The sequence below is a fragment of the Perca fluviatilis genome, chromosome 14, assembly GCF_010015445.1.
Source record: "Perca fluviatilis chromosome 14, GENO_Pfluv_1.0, whole genome shotgun sequence".
NCBI lineage: Eukaryota > Metazoa > Chordata > Actinopteri > Perciformes > Percidae > Perca > Perca fluviatilis.
In genome coordinates, this window is record NC_053125.1 from 15,187,443 (window position 1) to 15,203,308 (window position 15,866).

Here is a 15,866-nt window from a genome sequence, read left to right on the forward strand (position 1 = left end):
TATGTCGAAAAAAGTCATATGCCGAAAAAAATCATAGTATAGCATGTTGAGAAAAGTCATATTATTGTATGCCAAAAAAGTCATAGTATAGAATGTCGAAAAAAGTTGTAGTATAGTATGTCGAAAAATGTGAAAAAAACGTAATAGTATAGTTTGTCAAAATAAACAAAAAATTCATAATATATAATGTAATATATTTCAATAAGTCATTAAAAAGTCATAGTAAAGATGTCAAAAAGTTAAAAAAAAAAAGTCATTCATGTTGAAAGAAGTTACAAAAAGGTCATAATGTAGTATGACAAAAAAAGTCACAAGAACGTCATAATATAGTATGTCGAAAATAATTCATAGTAGGCATAGTATGTCGAAAAAAGTCACTGTCATAGTAAGTAAAGTTTATTTGTATAGCACCTTTCACAGATAAAAATCACAGTGCTTCACAATAAAATTAAAATACAAGAACATTTAAATACAAATAGAAAACATAACAACAACCATAAAAAAACCCTTGACTAACTAAAAGCCTGCTTGAATAGCAGTCTTCAATTTGACCGTTCGCAAAACCCCGCCCTCGAACGGTCCTCGTCCAATCCTAGCTCAGCAACTGTAACTAAGGAGAAGGACCCCCGTCAAACATTGCGATTTCAGCAAGATCGTGAAACGATGCGCCTATGGTACAAACGTACCCCAAACAACCTCGACGTTGTCCTTTTTGAACACTGATTAAACGAGAAAACCCGGGCAATTTTTACGTTAATCTTGACCGCTATATGTATAGGAGTACTGTCGATAGCAAAAAGACGAACGAATCGGTGCTAGCAACACGGAGCTGCTAAAGCTAAGCTCCCACTCAGCTAAAACGGCAGTTTTGGGGGCATAAGATAAAGAGTGCCTTTGTGCCTCTTAACAGACACAAAAACCAATTAAAATGTGCAACATGAACAGGGCCCCTTACATGACAACAAGATGCGCGTTAGCAACTTAGCCATTGTTTAAATTCACCTATACCTCTTAGCTGCTAGCTGCCGTCTGGGATGAGTGACTGTGTTCAGCCAGGCTCCGGTAATAATCATCACGCAGCAGTTCCATGTGTATTTGTAGCATATATATATATATATATATATATATATATATATAAGATAAAGATATATCCATAAAGATATATCCATTTTGTGTGAATATGAGTCTCTACAGTGGCGATTTGTGTGGTAGTTTTCCTTTAGCCGGCTAGCACGTCCCGTCCGGGGCATCCTTCTACTTCTTTTTTCTTTGCCTGCGCGTGACGACAACAATCCACAGGCGTCGCGGGTCTGGTGGATGTCCTCCAGAGGACAGTTCATGCTTTCACGGCGATGTCCTCCAGAGGACAGTTCATGCTTTCGCGGCGAAATTTTGAAGTTTATTCCCTCCTCAAAAATAGGTATTTGAGCACTGTAGTGGTTATGATCATATCAGTGACTATGTAACTACATGGAAACGGGCCAAATCATGCCTGTTTCCCGTACAGTAACAGCGCCACTGAAGGCTAGCTCTAGCTCCATAGTTACTCCAAGCTTCTTCCCTTGTGAACACCTCCGCTCTTCACTTTTCACACATTAAGCTCCGATCTGCACACTGCTGTTTACCTTTTCCTGCTACAACTGAATTCCCACGGGACTTAAGCGCAAGACTACAGCCTTCTGCAACGCTAGTTACTCTACAAGAAACAGGCATCACTTGGTCCGCCATGGCTATGTGTCTGGTTCTCAATTGTTTGTCGGGCGTAGTAACAATAACTAGGGGGCGTGGCTTTTGCGAACGGTCAAATTGACTTTTTAATAGATTCCACAGCCTAGGAGGAGTATGTCGAAAAAGTGAATAAAAAGCCATACTATAGTATGTTGAAAAAAGTCATAGTATGGGGGAAAAACTCATTAAAAAGTCAAATAGTATGTCGAAAAAAAGTCATTGTATAATAGGTTGTAAAAAAGTCAGTGTAATATGACGAAAAAGTCAGAAAAACGTCATTATAGTATGTCGAAATAAAGTCATAGTATAGTATGTCAGAAAAGTGTTTTTTTTTTTTTTAAGTCATACTTATGTCAATAAAAGTCATACTATAGTATTTCGTAAAAAATTAGACATACATTTTGTTAAAATGTTATTGTCATTTCACAGAACACTGGTACAGATAAAATATTGAATAAACAGTAAGGGGTATGAATACACTCAATAGTATGACCAAAAAGCCATTGTATACTAGCAACGAAAAGTGAGTGTATAGTATGTCGAAACAATGCACAAAAAAACCATAGTATATCAGAAAAAAAAAATGTCATAGTATAGTATGCCGAAAAAAGTCAAACTATAGTATGTGGAAAAAAGTCACAAGAACGTCATGTATATTATGTCGACAGTTAATAGTATAGTATGTCAAAAAGCCACAAAAACGTCATAGTATAGTATGTCGAAAAAAGTTATAGTATGTCGAAAAGACTCATGCGTATGACTTTTTCAAAATCAAAAAAGTCATACTATTTAATGAAAAATTAGACCCAAATACATTTAATTTCCATTTTATTGTCATTTCACAGAACACTGGTACAGATAAAATATTGAATAAACAGTAAGGGGTATGAATACACTCAATATTTACAGTATGAACAGTATTAACGTGTGTATGATTGCTGTCACAGAAGGGCAGAGTTCAGCAAGGTGAAGGGGACTAAGCTACTCCTGAGCCTGCTCATCCTGGAATGGAGAGTCCTGTAGCACCTGAGCAGGGCAATAGTATAGTTCTAGTATATATCATGGCATATAGTAGGTCGAAAAAAGTGATGAAAGTCATAGTATGTCGACAAACTCATTAAAAAGTCATAGTATATAGTATGTCAAAGAAAGTCATAGTATGTCGATAGTAGGTCGAATAAAGTCACAAAAAGGTCATAGTATACGTCGAAAAACTCGTTAAAAAGTCACAGACTTACATAGTGTAGCATGTAGCAAAACGTTTAAAAAAGGCATATTATAATATGCCTTTTTTTGTATGTCAAAATAGTCAAGTTTTCATAATATAGTATATCGGAAAAAAGTCATAGTTTAGTATGTCAATAAAAATCTCAGTCATATTATGTAAAAATATTACAGTATATTTTCTGGGGGAAAAAAAGTCATAGTATGTTAGGGAAAAGAAGTCCTAGTATGTTATACCAAAAGTCATAGTATAATATCGAAAAAGTAAATTAAAATAGCCCCACATCATCACATGCCCTTCACCATATCTCACGATTGGCATGGGGTACTTTCCATAAGATCATCTCTCAATGCAAATCAAACCAGCTATTAGGCTAACTGACATAAAACCATACCAATCTGTAGGTATGGTGAAGGGCATGTGATGATGCGGGGCTATTTTAAGGGAAGGGAACTTTATTAGGATGCATAGTATCCTGGATCCATGAAATAACTGGCCTTTATGGGAATTTAACATAGGGGTGTGTATACTTATGCCCCCTGTATTTTAAGGAACATTTATTTATTTACGATACATTATTCATTCACAAAGAAAATTGGTGTCCTTAAAGGTTGGATTTTTCCTCATTTTTTTAATTAAGGCATTAAGATCAATTTCCAAAAGATGTTTTTTTTATTCCTCTTTTTAGTCAACTTTAGCATGGGTGTGTAAAGTTATGCAAGACACTGTAGTTGCATGTAGAAGGTAGCATCAAATCTGCCCTCCACCAGCAGTTATACACAAGCCCCATATTAAGTGAGTAGGATGACACGTTAAAGGTGGAGTAAACTTGCAAATATTCAATAATCAGTTCACATTAAGGAGTTGAATGTTTTAGCTGCAGGCTAAATACCTCCATTTTTGAACTTCTGAGTGTTGAAACATTAATTTGGGTCCAACAGGCACCGGATGCTTAAAACCTCAGAGATTGTAGCTATTTTGGATTTATACAGTTAGATGCATATCCTTTTAAAAACAATCTGGATGATTGTGAGCCTGGGCTCAAATATGTATTTAAATTGTTTTAAGAGTTGGGGCACACGTTTGACATGATGCTCTATGTAGACCAGACCATAATGATGCTGTCAGGTTCACATCGCAGAACTGACATGCAGAGTTTCATTTATGAAAGAAAGAATGATCTTAAGATACAGCCTTCTTTGATTTCATTTTTAGCATGTGAAGAGCTCTAATTAATTAGTGAGGAATTTACCCTATTGAAGACTTGTCATTTTAAGGTGTAGCCATGTTGTTGGATGCCAGTGTCCTATTTTTCATCAGATTGCCTCATGGTTGATGTTGCGTCATCAAAAGCTGCACAAACAAGTCAACTTTCAGCTGCATTCAAAACATTTCTGCTGTTTTGAATGCGGTTTATCTAGATTTATCTAAGAAAGGAATGTTCTACTTATGTGCCTTCATGCAAAACATTCATGGGTAGCCTTAGTGCTGTTAGATGAGGCAGGCTCTGTACAGTCGCCCACATAATGAAGAAAACATTATCAAAATTGAACCGGCAGGAAAATGTCATTAGTACACAAACCTATCGTGCAGAGTATTTACCAGTGCTACTGTTCATTAGTTAAGTTTCACATTAAGCTGAAGAAACCTTGTACATCAAATTATAGTGATTAGTTGTATTCAAACTGCTTGTGCTTTTGTTCCAGGTGCTGCAGAAGAGGTGCACTGTATGCAGCTCAGAACTTCATCTTGATGTGACATAATGGTATGTTTATCTAACTGATTTATCAGAAAGTTGTGCTGTTTAAAAATTATTTTTCATACAGCAAAACATATTTGGAGGACACTCTAAGTTGCCCATTCACTCCAGATCCAATACTTCGCTTGTGCTGCCATCTATTGGCTTGTAGACCTCAAATTAATTTTATTACTGCATGGAGAAAGAGTGTAAATGTTCACTTCCCAGGGACCTTAAAAGCCCCAGACCCACTGTATGTATGACCATAATAATTAATTGTTTAGAAACATGCACCAGTCATCATTTTGTAGAGGGGCCCAGTGTCAAAATCTAGAATTAAGACCTTTTTATTAATTCAGTTTGAATGGACATGTGGTATATTACCACATAGGACCATCCAAATTAAATTAGTCATGCTTTATTTGCCAAACATTTCCCACTATCTTCCCTTCAATACGCTGATAGCAATGTAAAGATAGCTTATGTGTAATTAGAAGTTGTCCATTCCCACTGCAACATGCCCCAGCTATATTCAGTATACTAAAATGTTAATGGGAGCAGTTGTGGTTAAGGGCCTTGCTCAAGGGCAACTCAGTGGGAGGGGCAAGCTCTGCTTTTCACTTTCCCCACCCAGATGTAACCTCACAAGCTCCCTACTACTTAAAAGAAGAAAATTTAATACACAGTTTCTAGCTGGGTTTCTGCAGGTTTCACAAAGTCAAATTTAAGACCTATATCACAACACCAAAAAAAAAAAAAAAACCAGCCAGATGTCGAGACCAGAAATGTCTAAAACAATTCCTTGATTTCCTCATGCGCAACATAGGACTAGTGTCTAGTCACCGTGTGGAGGACCCAGAGCGCCTCTACTTTTAGTGTTGGCTCTGATCCAAAAGGCTTTAAATACGTTAGCATCGCTAAATTTGTGCTCCCCATAACTGAAGAATAAAATCAGTTTTAGGTCTGTGGTACAAGCCAAAATAGCTGATTAAGCTGTGTGTTGGTCTCATTTATAGTTGTGATACAGCGAATTATATTTGGACTAGCGAAAGAGAACTACAACACCACGGAATCAAACCCAGGAAAACGTTCTAAAGCTCTGCGGGAACTTTTCAATAAGCAGAGGTAGACGACCTAGAACACAATTCAGCAAATGTGAGACTTTTGAAAAAGCCCTGCGGCAACCCTGCAAGTCGACATTGTGTCTGAGCCCCCTAGTGGTTAAAGACCATGTTTAAATAATGAGACTGAAAATCTGTATGAAAGAATCTTTAATTCTTGAATTAAGAACAAACTTTGTAATTAATGAAGGCATCTGAATAAAATAAGATGACACTCCATGATCAACCACTGATGAATAGCTAAATTAACCATGAGCAATAAACTAAGTATGCAACAAAATAATTCCTGTTGTATTATATAGGATTTACAAGGACTGTTTATATGGCAAGACAGGATAAAAAGGTGCAACTTGTATTAATAGATTAGAGAATAATGAAGATAATTCTGAAAATATATACACTACAGAGGTTTAATACTGATTACAGATCATTTAGATAAGTTTTAAAGACTGCATTGTAAAGTTCACAATGAGTACATATGTACACCAATGATGAGTCCTGCATCTGTGTCTATATGAACCTTAAAAATAAAAGATTAACTTTGCTTTTAAAGCCTGTCATACTGGATTCTGGGGCCTAATTTTAATACCATAATTTAGGAATTAAGTCTCCCATTAATTTAACCTAGAATTATTTTGGCACTCGTAAATATAGGAAGAGGCTGCTATATAAACTAGGTCTCTGTTTAAAAATTAAACCTTAAATGAAATATGTAAATTATGAACAGATTTTCCTGTATACTGACATTTAAAATATAATATGAATGTCAACCTCCAATGTATTTGTCAGGGTTTAATAATCTTGGCATCAGGAAGCTTTTGTAATTACCTATAAACATCAGCTCATATAAACAAAGTTTTTACCTTTGGTCAAAGTTCATCAGTAGGTCAAATCATTTTCACTTACCAATACCTAAATCCCTTCTTTAAAAAAAAAAAAACTCTACCAAATAAGCATTGGTTTCGGTATCTGTCGATACCAGTGATTAATCTGTACTGGACCGTCAGACCTGTTCATAAGCATCTGGTTTCCTTTCAGTAGTTGTTGCTGCCTCTGTACTCTGGGACGTGTCTGTAAGGACGAAATGGTCTTCGGCTTCCAACTGCATTCCTCCCATCAATGTGCTCGTTTTGCCTGAAACCAAATAATTAGATGAGAGATGGGACTCATTTACACTGAGGTGTACCAAAAAAAAAAAAACAACCTGCCAACCAACTGAAATGAATGCAGTCTAAAAGGTGCTTTCACACAGAGTTGTTTGGGCTGGTGTGAAAGTCGGTCAAATCCTGGTGCGGACCAAAACGCTTGAAAAGGATGGACTCCGGTGTTTTCGTGGTGTGAACATTTTGATACGATTTTAACAAATACTGTGATCCGATTCCTTCGGACTGCACTGAGACCCTCTTTTTGAAGCAGTCTTGGTCTGATTGTTTGGTAATAAACTGGCAACCGAGTTCAGTATGAAATAGCAGCAGCAACTAAACCAGTTATAAAGAGTTAATAGTTACTCTGAGCACTCGATGAAAACTAGCGGAGGTTAATTTAGAGGAATTGGTCATTTCGGAAGAATTGCTTATTCACTTTCTTGCTGGAGGTTAAATGAAAATATTGACACCCCCTTTGTGTGATTAGCTTAGCATAAAGACTGGAGTCAAAGGGAAACCACTAACCTGATCCAAAGATTTGACTGTGAGAATCTTTACAGAAATGAAAAAAAACAATTTGAGTGCTATTGGGAGGTAATTAGTAACGAACTGCCAGGCTAACAGTTGTACGTGTTGCCAGAATGGTGTCAGCCATCTCACCTAACTCCAGAGAAGCAAGCAAATGGCATATATACCAAAATGTCAAACTATTCCTTTAAAATCAATGTTTGATATAAAAGCACTCACCGCATATTGTCATCTTGCAGATCATCAGCTTTGAGGGCAGATCTGGAAATGCCCATGCCCTGAGGGATCCTGTCTGGATACCTCACAGCAATCTTCATGCCATTCAGGTCAAGGCCCTGAAGATGATCACAAAAAATTATTTCAAAGGCGTGAATATCAGCAGGTTAGAGGAAAGCTGAAGATTGTCCTGGCGGAAACCTTCTCATTGTAGGAGAGGCAGCAATAATTTGTTTGTCTTGGGGACCAAATTCATAAAAGCAGGGCTAATTAGGACTAACAGTCGTTCGTATCTTGGTTAAAAAAAAGAAATGCTAGTTTCACCAGTCTTGCAGAACAGCAAGTGATTGTGACTTTCTGATAAGAAAACATCTGGAGACACTTAGTTGACGTTGTTGCAAACAGCAGCCAAATAAAAATTAATTCAGGTTTTCATTCCAATTCTGCTGCAATATCCATGAAGTGCAAGTGAAGTAGGTCACAGTCTGTAGTCCTATTGTAATTTAAGAGTTCAGGGTGTACTTACATGGAAGCGTCTGATAGCTTCATCACAATACTCTTGTTTTGTAAAGTTTACGAAGGCACATCGTTTGTAAACCAGAACCTTCACACTATGGACAACCCCAGCCCTGCAAGAGAAGACAACACTTACTATCAGACTACAAAGTTTGAACTGTAGAAATAAGATGAAAAATCTGATTAAGAGTCTCACTAAAATTAAATCAAAGCTCTCTTACTTGTTAAATATGTTGGTTATCACAGACTCGGTTACTGGGTAAACCAGGTTTCCCACCCAAACTGGAAATAGCTCTCTGTTGAAAGAAAATGAAGGTGAAAGATGAGCGTGACACAACCTCAGCAGAGATCCTGATTTATCATATTTTAACAAACCAACTTCATAACAGTTTGCTGCGTGAAAGCATTCAATTATTTTCTGCTCTTAGAATATATTGTCTAATTCGAGGAAAAGCATTACTGATAGCATAAGTATACCGTCTGTAAAATACTTAAAACTGATGATTAACCTTCGGTCCCCCTACAGGTTGGAAGAGGAACTGTCCATTACATTATGCAAGTTTGCCAGATCGGGTAGCGGATCTGTAGTTCGAATGAACTGGACAATGTAATGTAATTGACAATTCCGCTTCCAACCTGTAGGGGGACTGAAGTGGGAAAAGTTCTCTAGTGTTGCTTTAAATAGTTTTAGTATTTAAGGGAGAATTGACCCACTTAAAGGGTCAATTCTGTTTCAGTGTTGAGTGGAGAAGAGGAGACAGCTCGTTGCTGCTCCACATGAGTAATCGTTCCTCACATAAAAACAGCAGACGATTAATAATACAAGTATTACAGCATTAAAAGCTCATGATTAAAATATAGGACTCCATGAGCAAGAAAGTTAGCATTAATTAACAGATTTGCATTGTGTAGGTCTGTCTTTGCCAAGCACGTTCAACACACAGGTTATCCCACACAGCTGTGCACTGGACAGTGTATATTCAATTCTAAGGAAACATAAATCAAAGTTTGAGATGGGACCATATTTAAAAAAATCATCAATGAAACAGAACACCACCGAATAATCAAACTCTACAGCAATTAGTAGCAAGTGTGTTAAGCCATTAGAGTGCAAACTATGCTGTTAAGACTGTTTTAAGCGATTCATAATGAAACACCTCGACATTTCAAACACTGCAGTGTGACTGAATCGGTACTCACTGTGGTGGCCGATTGGCTTCATTGTTGATCTTCGTAGCCTGATTTGGAATGGGCTTTGGTTGACTCTGGACATTCATCATATTCTGGACTGGGCCTAAAGGTTTGTTCTTAAATGCCGTTTTTGGTGAATCATAGGAGTGAGGAGGATGAGCAGGGATAGTATTGGCTGAAAGGACTGGAGACACTCCAGTCACATTTGCTAGTTGAGCTAGCTGCAGAGTGCCATTTTGAATAGCTCCTGAAAACAAAGACAAGTGTTTAAAATGGCATATTGTACAAACAGACACATACTTTTAAGTAGGCAATACAATTTGGGAATATCTTATTGCCCATAAGCTGATAAACCCTGGTAATGTGTTCTCTCAACTACAGTATGAGTTTAGAAGTGTACTCTACACAGGTAAACTAGAATAAAACAAGGAGACCTTCATTTCCTCTGAAGCATGGAAGCATTTAAATCTAATCCTTGTTAGTAAAATCAGACAGATACCTGGTTGATGGTTTAATTTGGACAGCACCTCTAGTGCCTTATTTACTGTCCCGTGAATAATTAAAGCATTTGAGCTCTGCTCCCGAGTGAAACCATACCCCTGAAACAAAACACAGAATTCCAGGTTAAAACCCCTTCAATGAATGATTATCAGTTTGCCTGCAATACTCTTAAATACTTATTATTGGTTTCAGTTATTTTCTCAAATTGCTTTTATATGCGATTACTAGAAGTCTTAAATACATTTTTAATAAAACTGATCTGAAAAATAAGGTGTTTTTCTTCAAAAAGCAACATCAGTGTGATTACATAGAGTACAGAAATATTTAGACATCATTTCCCAGCTACCTCCCCACTGCTGACTATACACCAACACAGGTGTTACGGCTACACACCATTAGTTGTGTTATCTGCACCCGCATCAGCTCCTGGGCAGCGTCTGCACAGGAACTGTCCAGTTTGAGAACCTCCCTGAAGGCTTGGGCAGCCTCATCATACCTCTGAAGGAAGAAGAAAGAGGGAAAAAAAAAAAAGGCTGAGCTTGCACCACTCGCTACCTTAGGACTGAATCAAACATCAGGCTCATTGAACGTCATGCTGCTGGACTAATCAGCCCAGTTATTAATGTTTACAGCAACCACTAGTCAAAACAAGCCTGAGTAGATAACGTGACCCTGTGCAGCTCAATGACTTGAAATAATTCAATGGTGTTGCAACAGCGCTACAGTCATCACAAAGTCATTCCAACCTTAAATACTGGGGGAAACAAAACAATGTAAACACTAATAAAAAATGACTTTAACTTAGGGCTGGGCGATAAAATTCAGGTCAATAACGATTAACTTTGGACATATTTTACTCTATGGATAGATCTAACAGCCTATCACACAGCAGAAATAAACTCCATTTCATTTCAGAAGGTGGCAGTTATGCACACCAAAAGTTATTTGCCAACCGCCAAAAAACGTCAATAGAAGAAGTTTTTGGCTTTCCCGTCAAAGTACACGGCCATTTCCTACGCAGAGCATTGTTTGAGCTACCGGCATTGGAAAAAAATGGAAGAAATTAGTGGAACCGAGGGGGCATGGGCACTAAAGCAACGGTGAAAGTGAACTTGCGTTTTCCTCCAAAACTGCGGAAATTGTTTCCAAAAAAGGTAACCTAACATCAATTGAATGGAAGTGGTTTGGATATCTCAAAAGTGACGAAGCGCAGATTAACACGTTCTGCAAAATATGTTGTCGGTCGGTGTCGACCAAGACGGGAAACACAACCAATATTTTCTGTCACTTGAAAAGTTACCATTCCAGCGACCATACTTAAGTTTGAAAATGCGGGCCCATGTTAACATCAGTCTGCCCACAAGTTTTGTCCAACGTCCTAGTGGTTCTTCTGCTGTTAGCAGCGCTAGCGGGGCTGAAAAACAATCAAATCGTGTCGTCTTCTGCGACCATTGCACAAGCTTGCACAGTTAAATGTTTACATTTAGATGTTATTCAATATATTCTTTTATCACAAAATATATTCTAAACCAAGCCATGTTTGCAGTTAAATGTTACATTATGTTATTCTATTTTTATGTTAAACTATACTCTTAACTAATGAACCCTCTGGTTTCTTCAGGATTCAGTTATCAGGATACTCTTCAAACTAGCAGCATTATCAAATTATAGGTTGTGATAAATATCGATATGGAAAAAATTATCATGATCATATTTTTGCCATATCGCCCAGCCCTACTTTAACTTAGATGTAAGTCACAGCTACAAACATTGGTATTAGTGGGATCATATGTATGGGGTACAAACACTTTCATACATACCATGGTTTCACTATAGAGATGAAAAAAAATCAACACTGAACAGCTATAATTACTACAAAAGTGTACTTTTGTATATGTTCAATGGGAGTATAACTGAGCTAAATTCTGCTTGAAATTAGGTGCTGCTGTTGCAAAGGGGTCTGCATGCTGGATACATTTATATTATTTGTCTTCCCCCAACAAGCCCATGGCCCGGACAACAACAGTGACTTAACTGCATTTATAATGGGGCACATAATGGTGGTGCAGATTTCATTAGAGGCCATTTACCTTTAGACCTGCCAAAGCTCTGCCCCTCCTAAACAGGCCTTTAACCCAACCTGGCCACATGCTGAGAGACAACTCCGCATCAGTTAGCGCCTTCTCATATTCTTGCATCTTTTCAAAACAGAAGGAGCGATTTCCAAACAACCTGTAACCAAAATAAGTTAAAACTTTGAATAAAAACACAGTGGTGCTGTAAGCAAAATAACATCATCTAATTTACGTTCAAAGGAGTAAAGGGACATGTTCTTACTTAAACTCCGTAGGGTTGTACTTAATTGCATCCGTGAAATACTTCACAGCCATATTAAAGTCTCCAGCACTTGCAAACCTATTTCCAATAACTATATATAAAAAAAAACTTCAGTTAAATTTAATATCTCATGACGACTTGATTTACATATAAAAACATTTATCTACAAATCATGATCAGTCCATCCGGCTGAGTTTGTACATGAGATTGATACAACTTACCTGCAAGATCAGTACTTATTTTTAGGTTATCTACATTAGTGGGGCTGCTAGGGGCGACAGAATCCTGTTCAGACCGTAAGAGAGAAATGAGATAAGCAACCGGATCCCAAAAACAAAAAAGGCAACATCCAAGTAATATGTTCAATCCGTAGTCATTGGAATAGCAAACATCATCCGTCATCTCTGTTGAGAATCTGACTTGTATGCAACAAAAACAACTCACCTTCTTTTCAACCTCCAGGTCTTTATTAGGTTTTTCAGGGACAGTTTTCGGTTCTTCTTTGACAAGGATCTTCTTTTTCTCCCTCCTCTCAGGCCTAGGCTTCTGCTCCAATTTACGCCTGGCTATAAGAGCAGCTTTATTCACAAAAGTACTAGTCATGTCCAGTTCCTTTAAAAAAAAGAAAAGAAAAAAAGAAAATTAAGATTGATTAATTACGGGGTTTCAAGCTGTTAGATAAGCCGTCTGGCTGTGTATGGTGTGTAGGGGCTGCGTATGTGTGTCCTTGCTGCGCTATAGAGATGCAGATTATGACATGTTAATGGCCCATCGCGCAAACAAAAGCATACAGACACTCTTGGCGGTTATTGTACCCCTAAAATACCTGGGAGATTTAGTGTTAAAACTCGTATTGTAGTGAATTACAATAAAATGAGCACTTGGTACCTCAGATTCATTCTTGGTGTCGCTATCTTCATCACTGGATTCGTCTTCACTACTGTTACTGCTGTCTGTATCTTTTGCTGTAGCCAACTGTTTAACACTGGAAATTGTATTGTTTTTGGATTCATCATTAGCTAGTTGGCTCTCCCCCGCTTTAGATTGCTGTACATCATCTTTTCCCTGTAAAATAGAAGGGAAAAAACTTTAAATAATTGTATACATTTGTTGGATGCTAATATTTGCTATTTAAACATGTTAATCATTACCTCTTCATTTCTTACGGGGTTCTGTTTTTCCTTCTCCAACTTCTCAAGACGTTTTCTTTCTTTCCGTTTCTGCAAGACAAGAATAATGATATAATGCAGTTCAATTTACACAATTTGACATTAACTCAGTATGAAACTTATTGGAGATCGCAGAATTTACCTGTTTCTTAAGTCGCTTCTTCTCAGCTTTTTCTTTGCTTTTTTTCACTTCTTCTAATAATCTGTCTTTTCTTTCAGAGTCCTAAAGGAGTAGCAAAAACATTGCATTGATTTCAACCACTTGAACTTTAGCAGAATCACTTCACATTGTAAGATAGTCATCTATTTGACAAAACAGACAAATATAAGTTAACTTACACTCTCCTTTGCCTGAACTTCCACAGAGGATGGGCGAGGAATGTCACAAGTTGAAGTGTAGTAATGCAGTGGAGGTTGATAAACAGAGCTGGATGACCTTGTATGGTTCAACCTTTCACTAATCCAGTCAGAGAGCATTGGGAATCCCTGGAAATTGTTGTGATCATGTGCCCAATTTTCAATTCCATAATCATCCTCATCTGCAACATCTCGCTCATCATCGTATTCCATATTTGCTAGGAAATAGAACGTTGCATACGTTTAAATTACTGGTTTAAGGCAATTCCACAAATAAAAACACTGTAAACAGATTTGTGTGTGTGCAGTAGATGTGTAACGTGATATCTTCTTACCAACAAGGCCAAGTCTTACTATCCTTTGAAAACCAGGTCGACTCTCAAACAAATCCACAACCCTTTGCTAGACAGGAGAAAGAGATGTGAATGTCAATTCTATGAACTTTCTCACAAACACCAGATCAGCTGAAGACCTTCAGCCTTAAAAACATGAATTGTCCTCCATTTAAACCCAGGTAAAATTGGTGTGGTCCCAAGGCAGTCCCTGTCAACGGGCAGTCCCCAAAGCTGTGTGCCAATGCCGGTATTGAACATGACTCAAGCACTGTATCCTTAAGTTTCACTTTCCTTGGCCCAAGGGTAGCCGACGAGTCACTAGGTCAACATCAGCGAGCTTGTATCCTTGCACTGCCACAACAGTAAAAACATGGTAACACAATCTGTGTTCCAAAAGTCAAGAATAACCTTTAAAGTAGTCGCTGTAGAGGAGTCATTAACTACGCAGTAGGTCACCAGCAGCAACGTTAGGTGTCGAAAATGCACTGCTATACTATGAGACAAAGCCTTAACAAGTGAAACAATAAAGAATGTAAACAAGTCAGGCTAATATTTGTGTTTATAACAAGACCAAGAAAGAAAAGACATCACAGTGGTATCAAGGTTGTTTTCCCAGCTACACAATTTGATTTTTGAATGTAATCATATGTGAGATGTTGTGAATTATCCATAGCTTTGGGTTCTGGTTAAATATGATGGTAAACCAAGCAGTTTGACATGGAAATCCAATGTACAAGGACACACTGCAAATACTCAGTGTTTACTGACCAATATGAGAATCAGACTCATTTGTAACGTTGCGAAGCTAACTCCCTTGTTGTGAGGTGTTCATATAACGTTACAGTATATGGTTAAAACGGCGCTGGCTGGGCACTTTTGAGTGCATACCAGTGACCGTTAAAAAATAAATAAATAAATAAATAGGTGCCTACACAGGAAGTGAGTACGTGCACTGTTCAGGGAGTCTCCAACCCGACATTAGTCAGAAAGACTGATCAAAGTTTAGTCTGATGCATCCATTACTAGCTAGCTTTCCAACTACAGGATGCACTTCGGCTGTTGCTACATTGTAGACATATCCCCACGCCGATAGAAGTATCGTACTCATGTTAGCTATATTATCGCTAATAAGAACTAACATGTGGACGCTAACCAAAAGCTATGGACAGTTTAAAATGTATACTTACGACAACTCGGATGTCAGTAAACTCTGAAAGAGACAAGCCAACAATGTAATATCACGTAGAACCAGCATTAAATAAACCCAACCGTATTCAGTGGAGTATCAGTATTTTATAAAGTTACTAGGACGAGCGAGCTAGCTCGTTAGCTAGCTCAACTAGCCGCAAACTTCTTATAACGTTAAGAGGCATTTTCTTACCCGTCTCCTCTCTAAATATGTCCATGTTTAGTAACACATGCACTCCCACAGCATGATGTACTCGTAAATTCGAGTTAATTAACGTTACACACAAACTTGTATTAATTAAACGCTAAGTTAGCAGCCTCTAACTTTTGCAGCGTGCATTTTGTTTGCATAGCGAGCGGGGAACTGTTTATGTATCACATGAACGGAAGTAACTTGTCTTTTTTGTACGCATGCGCGCTGTAAAACATGATTTTGTTTGATATATTTGGATCCGCATTAGCTTCAGCATAACCCAAAAGCTGGGGTCCTACAAATACAAATCATATTGAAATTTTTACAGTTAACGCAATTAATAAAAATAAAATAAAAGACATTACGCTACCCCGAATA

General features: G+C 37.7%; 1 protein-coding gene across 1 annotated transcript; it reads right to left on the reverse strand.

Annotated features, from left to right (window-relative positions):
• Positions 1-5,945: 5,945 nt before the first annotated feature.
• Positions 5,946-15,659, reverse strand: LOC120572732. Its single transcript, XM_039822123.1, has 18 exons — positions 15,489-15,659; positions 15,295-15,317; positions 14,108-14,174; positions 13,755-13,990; positions 13,558-13,638; positions 13,398-13,466; positions 13,135-13,311; positions 12,691-12,858; positions 12,468-12,531; positions 12,247-12,337; positions 12,000-12,141; positions 10,303-10,407; positions 9,908-10,007; positions 9,418-9,655; positions 8,439-8,513; positions 8,228-8,330; positions 7,705-7,820; positions 5,946-6,946 (listed from the first exon to the last, which is right to left on the reverse strand). Exons 1-18 carry the CDS (start codon positions 15,511-15,513, stop codon positions 6,847-6,849), a joined length of 1,980 nt encoding a protein of 659 aa, XP_039678057.1. The 5' UTR covers positions 15,514-15,659; the 3' UTR covers positions 5,946-6,846.
• Between the last annotated feature and the right edge of the window lie 207 nt (positions 15,660-15,866).

Bases quoted from the DNA above. Each gene is read 5' to 3' on its own strand.
- LOC120572732 (XM_039822123.1), bottom strand. From the start codon at position 15,513: ATGGACATATTTAGAGAGGAGACGG. The intron at 13,312-13,397 runs GTAATGATTAAC...TCTATTTTACAG, and splicing joins ACCCCGTAAGAAATGAAGAG to GGAAAAGATGATGTACAGCA. The intron at 12,142-12,246 runs GTAAGAACATGT...TTTTGGTTACAG, and splicing joins TACAACCCTACGGAGTTTAA to GTTGTTTGGAAATCGCTCCT.